At 56.1% G+C, this 12,817-nt stretch overlaps 1 protein-coding gene across 3 annotated transcripts in view; it reads right to left on the bottom strand.

Annotated features, from left to right (window-relative positions):
• Positions 1-232: 232 nt before the first annotated feature.
• gon4lb (gon-4 like b) overlaps positions 233-12,817 on the bottom strand; it is a 29,262-nt gene continuing 16,677 nt past the window's right edge. For all 3 annotated transcript variants that reach the window (XM_023964019.2, XM_078933761.1, XM_023964020.2), the window contains exons 20-29: positions 11,068-12,462; positions 10,756-10,996; positions 10,527-10,684; positions 10,228-10,425; positions 9,316-9,459; positions 1,695-1,991; positions 1,118-1,244; positions 818-1,049; positions 561-663; positions 233-491 (exon numbers count right to left, since the gene is read on the bottom strand). In XM_023964019.2, the coding sequence (XP_023819787.1) occupies positions 384-491; positions 561-663; positions 818-1,049; positions 1,118-1,244; positions 1,695-1,991; positions 9,316-9,459; positions 10,228-10,425; positions 10,527-10,684; positions 10,756-10,996; positions 11,068-12,462 (3,003 nt within the window). In that variant the 3' untranslated portion in view covers positions 233-383. The remainder of the gene's footprint in view (positions 492-560; positions 664-817; positions 1,050-1,117; positions 1,245-1,694; positions 1,992-9,315; positions 9,460-10,227; positions 10,426-10,526; positions 10,685-10,755; positions 10,997-11,067; positions 12,463-12,817) is intronic.

The following is a 12,817-nucleotide window of genomic DNA, read 5'->3' as shown; positions in this document are numbered from 1 at the left end:
TGATCCTTTTGATTTCATGTTTTACTTCGAAGCCCATCGAGACGACTGTTGTTATGATTTTGGGCTATACAAATAAAATTGAATTGAATTGAATGAGTGGGTGGTTGGGTGGATGGATGGGTGGTTGGGTGGGTGGATGGATGAGTGGGTGGATGGATGGGTGGGTGGATTTACGCTGTGCATAGAGAGAGATAGTGAGATGGTAAAATACAAAACAGAAACCTCAGACCAATTTTACTCTTGATCCAACAAGATTTGTTTTTATTTTCTTTCATACGTATAAATACTCTGGTATTTACAAGAATAGTAAACAAGAACGACAGGCTGAGTCTTTTCAAAATAAAAGGTTAGGAAAGGACATTCCTCAAGTAGTGGTGGCAGTTTTATTCTGATTGGGTTAAAGGTTCAATGGGCGGAGCCACATCCTCCGAGGTACAGTGACGGGCCGCTGTTCGAAACAGCCGCACCAAATCCTGAAACCTGCCGGACACCTGGAGAAGGGAACAGGTTACAACCCAGTAAAGAAAGTCCGGATTGGAGGCTGACAGACACGCTCGTACCTCATTAGCGGTTTTGTTGCCAAGTAGAGATGAGATCGCCTGAAAGGAGCTCTGATTGGCTCCTTCCCGCTGACACATAGTTAGGATGACACGATCCGCTTCTCTGCAAAGTACAGTTAAGGTAAAGAATGAATTTACCCAGAAGCCTCACCTCACCGTAACTTCATCATCAAGTCAGGTGTGATCTATGGCAGATCCAGTGCAACGGTATATGATGAGCCTGTCTTTGGTGAAGGAGCTCGGGTCTGAGGGATTACCTGGTCCAGAGGACAACCTTCTCTCCACTTGCTGTCAAAGAAATGTTCTTGGCACAAACAGGGGGGTCAGGAGGAGCAGAGAATGAAGGTTCATATGAAGAGGAACATGAAGGTAGGCTCTCCTCAGTTTTCTTCTCCCTGAAATTGTTGTGCTCTTCATCTTTGTCATCAGATCCCTCCTCCTTTTCATCTGTAGGGTGTCTTGTGTCATCCCATGATGCATCGCTCTGATCTATAATAAATAAATTGGATTAGAACCACATTTCAGTTTAAGAAGGAGCAGCTGCTCAAGTTATTTACCTGGCTGAATGTTGTCCTCAATCTCTTTCCTCTCCTGGTTCCCCTCCCCTGGTTCACAGTGGGCGGGGTTAATATGAGCGTACAGGTTGTTCAGGCTCTTCGCGGCTCTGGACACGCCCACTGAGCCCTGAAGAGAAAAAGTACCAGAGAGCCAGGTGTAATAAGCTGGATTTTGCGTGTCCTAGCCCCACTCTGAATCCAAACACGTGGCAAAAGACACCTGAACCCAGTCCAGATCCAAACCCACCACCACATGGTCATTTATGCAACAGGTCAGTGGTCAGTTTAACCAGCGACCACCTTCCCCCCCTCGGGGAGCGCAGTAGAGAGCAAGGTCGGGGCCAGCCCAGGTTGATGGTTTCAGCTGCAGGACCTGATGGACCTGCAGTTCCTTCTGTTTGGGGGTCTTCAGGTCTGGTTCCCAACAGCTTCACTGCTCAGCCTCAGATAGAATAAACGTCTTTCCTTTACCTCATTTCTAAAACCAGCTTGTCCGACCCGACAAGTGCAGGTCTCTTGTCCTTCAGCAGCTTTTTAGACAAAGACAAAGAATGAACAAAAATTTGGTGAGAAAGACCTTGTAGCTTCTGTGGGACTCCATTTTTCTCCTTTGGCACCGGCTCTTCATTGATTGGATCTTCAGCCCCTCGTCTTCATCTGCCAGCTCTGGCAGTGTCACTTCCTCAAAGCCGCCACTGGCTCCACCTCCTGACAGCAAGCTTAACGCCTCCCCCGTGTCTCCATCCTGCAGCCAGTGAGCTTCTTCAAACTGTCCAGGACGGGCTGGAGGGGGGCGCAGTTCATCGAAAAACACCCAGAATTCAGCTTGCAAGTGGGTGTGGCCTTTCAGCAGCGAGGACATCTGAGCTTTCAGCTGGAGCCCAAACAAACAGAGGAGTGTTAGGATTGTTTACTAAGGAATCCTCTTTTTGTCATTTCATTATTGCATTTCTGAGTATTTCTCCTTTAAAATCTCTGTCAATCAAACTGTCACAAAGACTGTTTGGACGAATGAGCTGCTGTGATGTCACAACGGCCCAGTAGCTCATTGCACAAGCTCCCCGATCTGCCCCGTCCAGTGGGTAACAAGCTCCCCGATCTGCCCCGTCCAGCGTTAACAAGCTCCCCGATCTGCCCCGTCCAGCGTTAACAAGCTCCCCGATCTGCCCCGTCCAGCGGGTAACAAGCTCCCCGATCTGCCCCGTCTAGCGGGTAACAAGCTCCCCGATCTGCCCCGTCCAGCGTTAACAAGCTCCCCGATCTGCCCCGTCCAGCGTTAACAAGCTCCCCGATCTGCCCCGTCCAGTGGGTAACAAGCTCCCCGATCTGCCCCGTCCAGCGTTAACAAGCTCCCCGATCTGCCCCGTCCAGCGTTAACAAGCTCCCCGATCTGCCCCGTCCAGCGGGTAACAAGCTCCCCGATCTGCCCCGTCCAGCGGGTAACAAGCTCCCCGATCTGCCCCGTCCAGCGGGTAACAAGCTCCCCGATCTGCCCCGTCCAGCGTTAACAAGCTCCCCGATCTGCCCCGTCCAGCGTTAACAAGCTCCCCGATCTGCCCCGTCCAGCGTTAACAAGCTCCCCGATCTGCCCCGTCCAGCGGGTAACAAGCTCCCCGATCTGCGCCGTCTAGCAAGTAACAAGCTCCCCGATCTGCCCCGTCCAGCGGGTAACAAGCTCCCCGATCTGCCCCGTCCAGCGGGTAACAAGCTACCCGATCTGCCCCGTCCAGCGGGTAACAAGCTCCCCGATCTGCCCCGTCCAGCGGGTAACAAGCTCCCCGATCTGCCCCGTCCAGCGGGTAACAAGCTCCCCGATCTGCCCCGTCCAGCGGGTAACAAGCTCCCCGATCTGCCCCGTCCAGCGTTAACAAGCTCCCCGATCTGCCCCGTCCAGCGTTAACAAGCTCCCCGATCTGCCCCGTCCAGCGTTAACAAGCTCCCCGATCTGCCCCGTCCAGCGGGTAACAAGCTCCCCGATCTGCCCCGTCTAGCAAGTAACAAGCTCCCCGATCTGCCCCGTCCAGCGGGTAACAAGCTCCCCGATCTGCCCCGTCCAGCGGGTAACAAGCTACCCGATCTGCCCCGTCCAGCGGGTAACAAGATCCCCGATCTGCCCCTTCTAGCGGGTAACAAGCTCCCCGATCTGCCCCGTCCAGCATTAATAAGCTCCCCGATCTGCCCCGTCCAGCGGGTAATAAGCTACCCGATCTGCCCCGTCCAGCGGGTAATAAGCTACCTGATCTGCCCCGTCCAGCGGGTAACAAGCTCCCCGATCTGCCCCGTCCAGTGGGTAACAAGCTCCCCGATCTGCCCCGTCCAGCGTTAACAAGCTCCCCGATCTGCCCCGTCCAGCGTTAACAAGCTCCCCGATCTGCCCCGTCCAGCGTTAACAAGCTCCCCGATCTGCCCCGTCCAGCGGGTAACAAGCTACCCGATCTCCCCCGTCCAGCGGGTAACAAGCTCCCCGATCTGCCCCGTCCAGCGGTAACAAGCTCTCCGATCTGCCCCGTCCAGCGTTAACAAGTTACCCGATCTGCCCCGTCCAGCGGGTAACAAGCTCCTCCATCTGCCCCGTCCAGCGGGTAACAAGCTACCCGATCTGCCCCGTCCAGCGGTAACAAGCTCCCCGATCTGCCCCGTCCAGCGATAACAAGTTCCCCGATCTCCCCCGTCCAGCGGGTAACAAGCTACCCGATCTGCCCCGTCCAGCGGGTAACAAGCTCCCCGATCTGCCCCGTCCAGCGGTAACAAGCTCCCCGATCTGCCCCGTCCAGCGATAACAAGTTCCCCGATCTCCCCCGTCCAGCGGGTAACAAGCTACCCGATCTGCCCCTTCCAGCGGGTAACAAGCTCCCCGATCTGCCCCGTCCAGTGGTAACAAGCTCCCCGATCTGCCCCATCCAGCGTTAACAAGCTCACTGATCTGCCCCGTCCAGCGTTAACAAGCTCCCCGATCTGCCCCGTCCAGCGTTAACAAGCTCCCCGATCTGCCCCGTCCAGCGTTAACAAGCTCCCCGATCTGCCCCGTCCAGAGGTAACAAGCTCCCCGATCTGCCCCGTCCAGCGGTAACAAGCTCCCCGATCTGCCCCGTCCAGCGTTAACAAGCTCCCTGATCTGCCCCGTCCAGCGTTAACAAGCTCCCCAATCTGCCCCGTCCAGCGGTAACAAGCTCCCTGATCTGCCCCGTCCAGCGGGTAACAGGCTCCCCGATCTGCCCCGTCTAGCAAGTAACAAGCTCCCCGATCTGCCCCGTCCAGCGGGTAACAAGCTACCCGATCTGCCCCGTCAATCGGGTAACAAGATCCCCGATCTGCCCCTTCTAGCGGGTAACAAGCTCCCCGATTTGCCCCGTCCAGCGTTAATAAGCTCCCCGATCTGCCCCGTCCAGCGGGTAACAAGCTACCCGATCTGCCCTGTCCAGCGGGTAACAAGCTACCCGATCTGCCCCGTCCAGCGGGTAATAAGCTACCCGATCTGCCCCGTCCAGCGGGTAACAAGCTCCCCGATCTGCCCCGTCCAGTGGGTAACAAGCTCCCCGATCTGCCCCGTCCAGCGTTAACAAGCTCCCCGATCTGCCCCGTCCAGCGTTAACAAGCTCCCCGATCTGCCCCGTCCAGCGGGTAACAAGCTCCCCGATCTGCCCCGTCTAGCGGGTAACAAGCTCCCCGATCTGCCCCGTCCAGCGTTAACAAGCTCCCCGATCTGCCCCGTCCAGCGTTAACAAGCTCCCCGATCTGCCCCGTCCAGCGGGTAACAAGCTCCCCGATCTGCCCCGTCTAGCAAGTAACAAGCTACCCGATCTGCCCCGTCCAGCGGGTAACAAGCTCCCCGATCTGCCCCGTCCAGCGGATAACAAGCTACCCGATCTGCCCTGTCCAGCGGGTAACAAGCTCCCCGATCTGCCCCGTCCAGCGGGTAACAAGCTCCCCGATCTGCCCCGTCCAGCGGGTAACAAGCTCCCCGATCTGCCCCGTCCAGCGGTCACAAGCTCCTCGATCTGCCCCGCCCAGTGGTAACAAGCTCCCCGATCTGCCCCGTCCAGCGGTAACAAGCTACCCGATCTGCCCCGTCCAGCGGTAACAAGCTACCCGATCTGCCCCGTCCAGCGGGTAACAAGCTCCTCGATCTGCCCCGTCCAGCGGGTAACAAGCTACCCGATCTGCCCTGTCCAGCGGGTAACAAGCTCCCCGATCTGCCTCGTCCAGCGGGTAACAAGCTCCCCGATCTGCCCTGTCCAACGGGTAACAAGCTCCCCGATCTGCCCCGTCCAGCGCTAACAAGCTTCCCGATCTGCCCCGTCCAGCGGTAACAAGTTACCCGATCTGCCCCGTCCAGCGGGTAACAAGCTCCTCCATCTGCCCCGTCCAGCGGGTAACAAGCTACCCGATCTGCCCCGTCCAGCGGTAACAAGCTCCCCGATCTGCCCCGTCCAGCGATAACAAGTTCCCCGATCTCCCCCGTCCAGCGGGTAACAAGCTACCCGATCTGCCCCGTCCAGCGGGTAACAAGCTCCCCGATCTGCCCCGTCCAGCGGTAACAAGCTCTCCGATCTGCCCCGTCCAGCGTTAACAAGTTCCCCGATCTCCCCCGTCCAGCGGGTAACAAGCTACCCGATCTGCCCCGTCCAGCGGGTAACAAGCTCCCCGATCTGCCCCGTCCAGTGGTAACAAGCTCCCCGATCTGCCCCGTCCAGCGTTAACAAGCTCACTGATCTGCCCCGTCCAGCGTTAACAAGCTCCCCGATCTGCCCCGTCCAGCGTTAACAAGCTCCCCGATCTGCCCCGTCCAGCGTTAACAAGCTCCCCGATCTGCCCCGTCCAGCGTTAACAAGCTCCCCGATCTGCCCCGTCCAGCGGTAACAAGCTCTCCGATCTGCCCCGTCCAGCGTTAACAAGTTCCCCGATCTCCCCCGTCCAGCGGGTAACAAGCTCCCCGATCTGCCCCGTCCAGCGGTAACAAGCTCTCCGATCTGCCCCGTCCAGCGTTAACAAGTTACCCGATCTGCCCCGTCCAGCGGGTAACAAGCTCCTCCATCTGCCCCGTCCAGCGGGTAACAAGCTACCCGATCTGCCCCGTCCAGCGGTAACAAGCTCCCCGATCTGCCCCGTCCAGCGGTAACAAGCTCCCCGATCTGCCCCGTCCAGCGATAACAAGTTCCCCGATCTCCCCCGTCCAGCGGGTAACAAGCTCCCCGATCTGCCCCGTCCAGCGGTAACAAGCTCCCCGATCTGCCCCGTCCAGCGATAACAAGTTCCCCGATCTCCCCCGTCCAGCGGGTAACAAGCTACCCGATCTGCCCCGTCCAGCGGGTAACAAGCTCCCCGATCTGCCCCGTCCAGTGGTAACAAGCTCCCCGATCTGCCCCGTCCAGCGTTAACAAGCTCACCGATCTGCCCCGTCCAGCGTTAACAAGCTCCCCGATCTGCCCCGTCCAGCGTTAACAAGCTCCCCGATCTGCCCCGTCCAGCGTTAACAAGCTCCCCGATCTGCCCCGTCCAGCGTTAACAAGCTCCCCGATCTGCCCCTACCAGCGGTAACAAGCTCCCCGATCTGCCCCGTCCAGCGGTAACAAGCTCCCCGATCTGCCCCGTCCAGCGTTAACAAGCTCCCTGATCTGCCCCGTCCAGCGTTAACAAGCTCCCCAATCTGCCCCGTCCAGCGGTAACAAGCTCCCTGATCTGCCCCGTCCAGCGGTAACAAGTTACCCGATCTACCCCGTCCAGCGTTAACAAGCTCCCGATCTGCCCCGTCCAGCGTTAACAAGCTCCCCGATCTGCCCCGTCCAGCGGTAACAAGCTCCCCGATCTGCCCCGTCCAGCGGTAACAAGCTCCCCGATCTGCCCCGTCCAGCGGTAACAAGCTACCCGATCTGCCCCGTCCAGCGGGTAACAAGCTACCCGATTTGCCCCGTCCAGCGGGTAACAAGCTACCCGATCTGCCCCGTCCAGCGGGTAACAAGCTCCCCGATCTGCCTCGTCCAGTGGTAACAAGCTCCCCGATCTGCCCCGTCCAGCGTTAACAAGCTCACTGATCTGCCCCGTCCAGCGTTAACAAGCTCCCCGATCTGCCCCGTCCAGCGTTAACAAGCTCCCCGATCTGCCCCGTCCAGCGTTAACAAGCTCCCCGATCTGCCCCGTCCAGCGTTAACAAGCTCCCCGATCTGCCCCGTCCAGCGGTAACAAGCTCCCCGATCTGCCCCGTCCAGCGGTAACAAGCTCCCCGATCTGCCCCGTCCAGCGTTAACAAGCTCCCTGATCTGCCCCATCCAGCGTTAACAAGCTCCCCAATCTGCCCCGTCCAGCGGTAACAAGCTCCCTGATCTGCCCCGTCCAGCGGTAACAAGCTACCCGATCTACCCGTCCAGCGTTAACAAGCTCCCGATCTGCCCCGTCCAGCGTTAACAAGCTCCCCGATCTGCCCCGTCCAGCGGTAACAAGCTCCCCGATCTGCCCCGTCCAGCGGTAACAAGCTCCCCGATCTGCCCCGTCCAGCGGTAACAAGCTACCCGATCTGCCCCGTCCAGCGGGTAACAAGCTACCCGATCTCCCCCGTCCAGCGATAACAAGCTACCCGATCTGCCCCGTCCAGCGGGTAACAAGCTCCCCGATCTGCCCTGTCCAGCGGGTAACAAGCTCCCCGATCTGCCCCGTCCAGCGGGTAACAAGCTCCCCGATCTGCCCCGTCCAGCGGTTACAAGCTCCTCGATCTGCCCCGTCCAGCGGTAACAAGCTCCCCGATCTGCCCCGTCCAGCGGTAACAAGCTCCTCGATATGCCCCGTCCAGCGGTAACAAGCTCCTCGATCTGCCCCGTCCAGCGGTAACAAGCTCCCTGATCTGCCCCGTCCAGCGGCTAACAAGCTCCTCGATCTGCCCCGTCCAGCGGTAACAAGCTCCCCGATCTGCCCCGTCCAGCGGTAACAAGCTCCCCGATCTGCCCCGTCCAGCGGTAACAAGCTCCTCGATCTGCCCCGTCCAGCGGGTAACAAGCTCCTCGATCTGCCCCGTCCAGCGGGTAACAAGCTCCTCGATCTGCCCCGTCCAGCGGTAACAAGCTCCTCGATCTGCCCCGTCCAGCGGTAACAAGCTCCCCGATCTGCCCCGTCCAATCCGGCTGCTCTGCTCAGAGACACAGTTTGCCCCGTCCACCGGCACCTGAGCCAGGACCGCGCAGGGTCCAGACGTCACGGGGCACGAAGCGCTCCTCCCCTGCACCCCCTTGTGAGGGATGTAAGAGAGGGGAGAGGCACTTCTCACCGGGCCCCCGCAGAGCAGCGGGTCGGTCCTGCTTGAGCTCCAAAGCTGTGCCTGGAGCGAAACACCGTCTATGCATGACGTAAACCAGAGCAGTAGTGACACGATCAGAATGAACCATTTACATGAAACACAATCGGATCAACAATCGGTTTAACCCGCCTATCTCCCTCGGAAAGAAATGTCTATCCTAATGAGTCTGATGGGGGCAGACTATTCCGAACAGCGCGTTTACATGACGCATTTTTCTTCCGATCAGGCGTTCTTTCCGGTTACTTTTGCCCGTGTAAACGCAGCTAGTGAAGGAAACATCTGACACGCAGCAGACCGGCCTTTCCAAACCCGTTGGTGATGGGGGATTTGTTCACACTGCTTTTAACGATTGCTTTATCGTTGAAAGCTGCGTCATATTGTAGTGGCAGTAACGTGCCCGTTGGGTCTAATGGCACCAAAGGATTGTGGGATGCGTCTGAGCATGGGTGTTCCTTTTATTGCACCATGACTTAAGTGTCTAACAACTGAAGCCAGGTCCATGCTGTTAGGCTGCTTGAGGGTGTCAAAGCAATCACGCTTGCTGCTGGACGTAGAATTCTGCAGGCAGTCTCCCCTCTGAGGCTGCCGGAGCGCTGCTGACGGCCGTTAAATAAAAGCATAAATTAGCCGCATCATTGAATAAGCCACAGGGTCGGACGTTCGTGACAAAAGTAGCGGCTTATAGTTCGGAAAATACGGTGGCTCAGCACCAATGGCTACGCCCACTCAGAGGAGATTTTGGAAACAGAGGCTTCAGATAAACATGAAATATGGCTTTAAGACATTTTGGTTAAACACTTCATAATCATAATCAAAACAAAGGTTAAGGTAAACTTTAATGTCCTCAGAGAGACTGGGAACATTTTTATAAAAAAATGTAAAATGGTCATAGTGGGACTTTAACTGGACTAACCTCCTGGATTCCAGCTGAACTCAGGTCTGGGCCGGTTTGCAGAGCTTTAATGATTTTCTGGTACAGTGACGGGTTGTCTCCAAAGCTGATTTCCAGCTGTCGCAGAAACCGGCGGCTGCGCTCAAAGGCTTGCTGCTCCTCTAACTGCAAAGACAGTCCAGGAAGCACCAATCAGAACCAAGAGATGCTGTTTGTGTGGGTTAGGGTTAGCTGACCATAGGGCGCTAAATGACCACGAATGCTTGCAGTTCGTCTGGTCCTCAAGCACACCACTGTTTAGATAAAAGAAGGAAGTAGAGGTGTAACGATTCTTAGTTATTATCGGGTCATTGTGAACGATCCGATTGGATCTGATCCTCCAACCTAAAGTGGATCCAGATCCTCCAACCTAAAGTGGATCCAGATCCTCTGTCCTAAAGTGGATCCAGATCATCTTCATCCAAACTTCCAGACAGAAATTCCTGCTACTGAACAGTTTTCCAGATTCTTGGATTTCTTCCAGATCATCAAGTTAATGAAATCTGTGTCCAAACCAACAAGTAAACTGGAATGAATGTCAAATCCATTCACATGTTAGTTTCCTAAAGTTCACCACTGTTGTTTTTCCACATCCAGACAATCCAAAGGGAACATTCTTAGAACATTCTAGACACTGGATGGTCACATGACTTTATTCAAAGGACTGGAATGATGGACTGATCCGTGTTGATGACATCACATGTGTGTTGTTGCTGTGATTGGTCGGTTTTTCGTCATAGTCACATAAACCTACTGGACCTCAGTCCAGATGGTATCTTCCAAGATGGATTATTGATTGACCTCCTTTTGAAACGATTTCTTTCATGGTTTTGGTCCATTTTGATAACAGATCTGGTTGGTTCGTAAGTTCATTTGTGGCTGTTAGCAGCTCACCAGTCCACACTGCAGGGCCTGGTCGGGACGCAGAAATGCTGCAAAATCTCGGAGCAGGTCCGTCCGGTGTCCTAGGATGAGGCGCAGCTTCCTGAACAGTAGCACCACCTCCTGGCCGTCTGCAACCAGCTCAAATTTATTCAGCAACGACACAAACTCCTCCACCTGCCCAGGTACATCCTGTAGTGCTTCACACACCTAAACACAAAGAAACCCTTTTACACGGCACAGGGACCCTGAAACCAAACAACTGCCAACCCCAAGGGGGCAGAAGAGAGGAAGAGTGGGTGCTGGCTGACCCGGTTCAGGTAGCTGTGGGCGAAGGCTGCGTCTTTGCTGTCTCTGTGGGGGTCGTTGTCCAGGATGTTCTCATCATACAGCAGCAGCAGCTTGGCAGCATCTTTACTGCGGCGCTCCAAACGCCGACTCCTGAGACCACGGCGAGGACGGCTGTGATCTGAAGAGGACGGACGGACGGATGACGAGACACACACAAGACGCACAAAAACTGTCCACCGCAAAGCTGACCTCGTCCTCGTTTGGGACATCGCCCTCCTCTTTTGGGCGCTCTTTTGCTATGTAGCACCTCCTTATCCAGACTGGATTTTATGGTCCTCCCCTCTCCTGATCCCTGGTCCTTGTTCCCCTCCTCCTCTTCCTCCTCTTCCTCCTGAGAGCCGGGGGAAGTGGGAGAGTGGTCTTCATCAGAGTCTCTATCTCCGCAGAGGCGTCGCTCTGCTGCCAGCCAGGTCAGCTGCTTCATGGTTTCCTGTGGGACACAGGAAACACGACGGGTAAACGGCGTAACCCTAGTTGGAGGCGTGCCGACTTCCTGTTTACCTGCAACTCTGGAACCGACAGCACAGACTCCTCTGAAGCTGAGGACATGACCTCCTCCTCATCTTCATCTTGTGTAAGGTCATCAAAGTCTTCCTCTTCCTCCTCTTCCTCCTCTTCATCTCTTTGACAGTCTTGGTCTTCTCTATCTTTGTCTCCCTGCTCCCCGTCTCCTCCCTCCTCCTTTTTGCCGTCTCTTCCATCTTCATGTCCACCATCCTCCTGCTCCCCGTCTCCTCCCTCCTCCTCCCTGTGTCCTCCCTCCCCCTTCTGGTCGTCTCCTCTGTCCTCCTGCTCCCCGTCTCCTCCCTCCTCCTCCCTGTGTCCTCCCTCCCCCTTCTGGTCGTTTCCTCTGTCCTCCTGCTCCCCGTCTCTTCCCTCCTCCTCCCTGTGTCCTCCCTCCCCCTTCTGGTCGTCTCCTCTGTCCTCCTGCTCCCCGTCTCCTCCCTCCTCCTCCCTGTGTCCTCCCTCCCCCTTCTGGTCGTTTCCTCTGTCCTCCTGCTCCCCGTCTCTTCCCTCCTCCTCCCTGTGTCCTCCCTCCCCCTTCTGGTCGTCTCCTCTGTCCTCCTGCTCCCCGTCTCCTCCCTCCTCCTCCCTGTGTCCTCCCTCCCCCTTCTGGTCGTTTCCTCTGTCCTCCTGCTCCCCGTCTCTTCCCTCCTCCTCCCTGTGTCCTCCCTCCCCCTTCTGGTCGTCTCCTCCATCCTCCAGCTCAATGTCACCCCCCCATTCCCCTGCTCCTGCTAGGCTCTCCAACTGTTCTTCTGTCCCATCCAACACCTCAGACTCCTTTAACAGCTGCTCTTTCTCCTCAGTTCTCCTGCAGGAGGTGGCTGGACTCAGAGAGGAGGTTTTCTCGTCCTCCACTTGTCTCATCAGCTTCTCAAACTTGGAAGTGGTCCCCCCAACATCCACATCCTCATGCTTTTGTTGCCCCACTGCATGCTGGGAACCAAGTGTGCCAGAAGTTGTTGGAGTAGACATCGGAAGAAAAATATAATGTGGACTTCTTGCAACAGCTGCACATGGAATGCTGGGAGTTGTAGTATCACGGCCAGACAAAGGAACAGGGCTTTGCATGGCGTCAGCACGCAAAGCGAATGACAGAGCTCCCGTTATCGGCTCAGGATTAGGGGGGGACGGGAGGGGAGGAGGAGTGGGGCAGCTAATCCCCCCCCCCATCTCCTTCACCTGTGTCCCCACCTGTCTGTCTGTGTAGGCTTTGGCCAGAGGAAGCAGAGATGCATTGTGGGCCAGAGTGAAGAGGCGCCGATGAACTCGACGAGGAGGGCGGGACTTGTTCAGATAAGAGGGGTGGAGCCTCAAGGTGCAGCCTTGGGGGAGGGTGAGAGGGTAATGATTCCCATCCAGTCGGTTCTTCTGGATGATCAGCTGACTGTTCTGCAGGTGAAAGTTAGAGGTAGAAACTGGAATGCTGCTCTGCCCCCAACCAACCAACTCATGTCTGGATTCAGTGTAGATCAGGTCATAAAATCCTTAAAACTTTAAGATTTTGATGTTTGTTCTAGCTTTCACATTTCTGTCTCTCTTGACATCAACTTATAGACTTCTGGTTGACAAATGAGAAGATAAACAGACTTTCTAGAAACACTCCAACTAGTGGTTCTGATTGTTCAGTACAAGGCCTCATCATATTTACATTTCTCACCATCACCTGTGCTCAGATTTCACCAAATACGGTTCAAATACACAGTAAATACTTTCCATTCATTTAGTACCTTCATTCCAAACATTC

The sequence above is a fragment of the Oryzias latipes genome, chromosome 16 (genome assembly GCF_053564925.1).
Source record: "Oryzias latipes strain Hd-rR chromosome 16, Olatipes_Hd-rR_3.1".
In the NCBI taxonomy this organism is placed as follows: Eukaryota; Metazoa; Chordata; class Actinopteri; order Beloniformes; family Adrianichthyidae; genus Oryzias; species Oryzias latipes.
The sequence above is the reverse complement of the archived record's forward strand: the minus strand, read 5'-3'. Positions and strand labels throughout refer to the sequence as shown.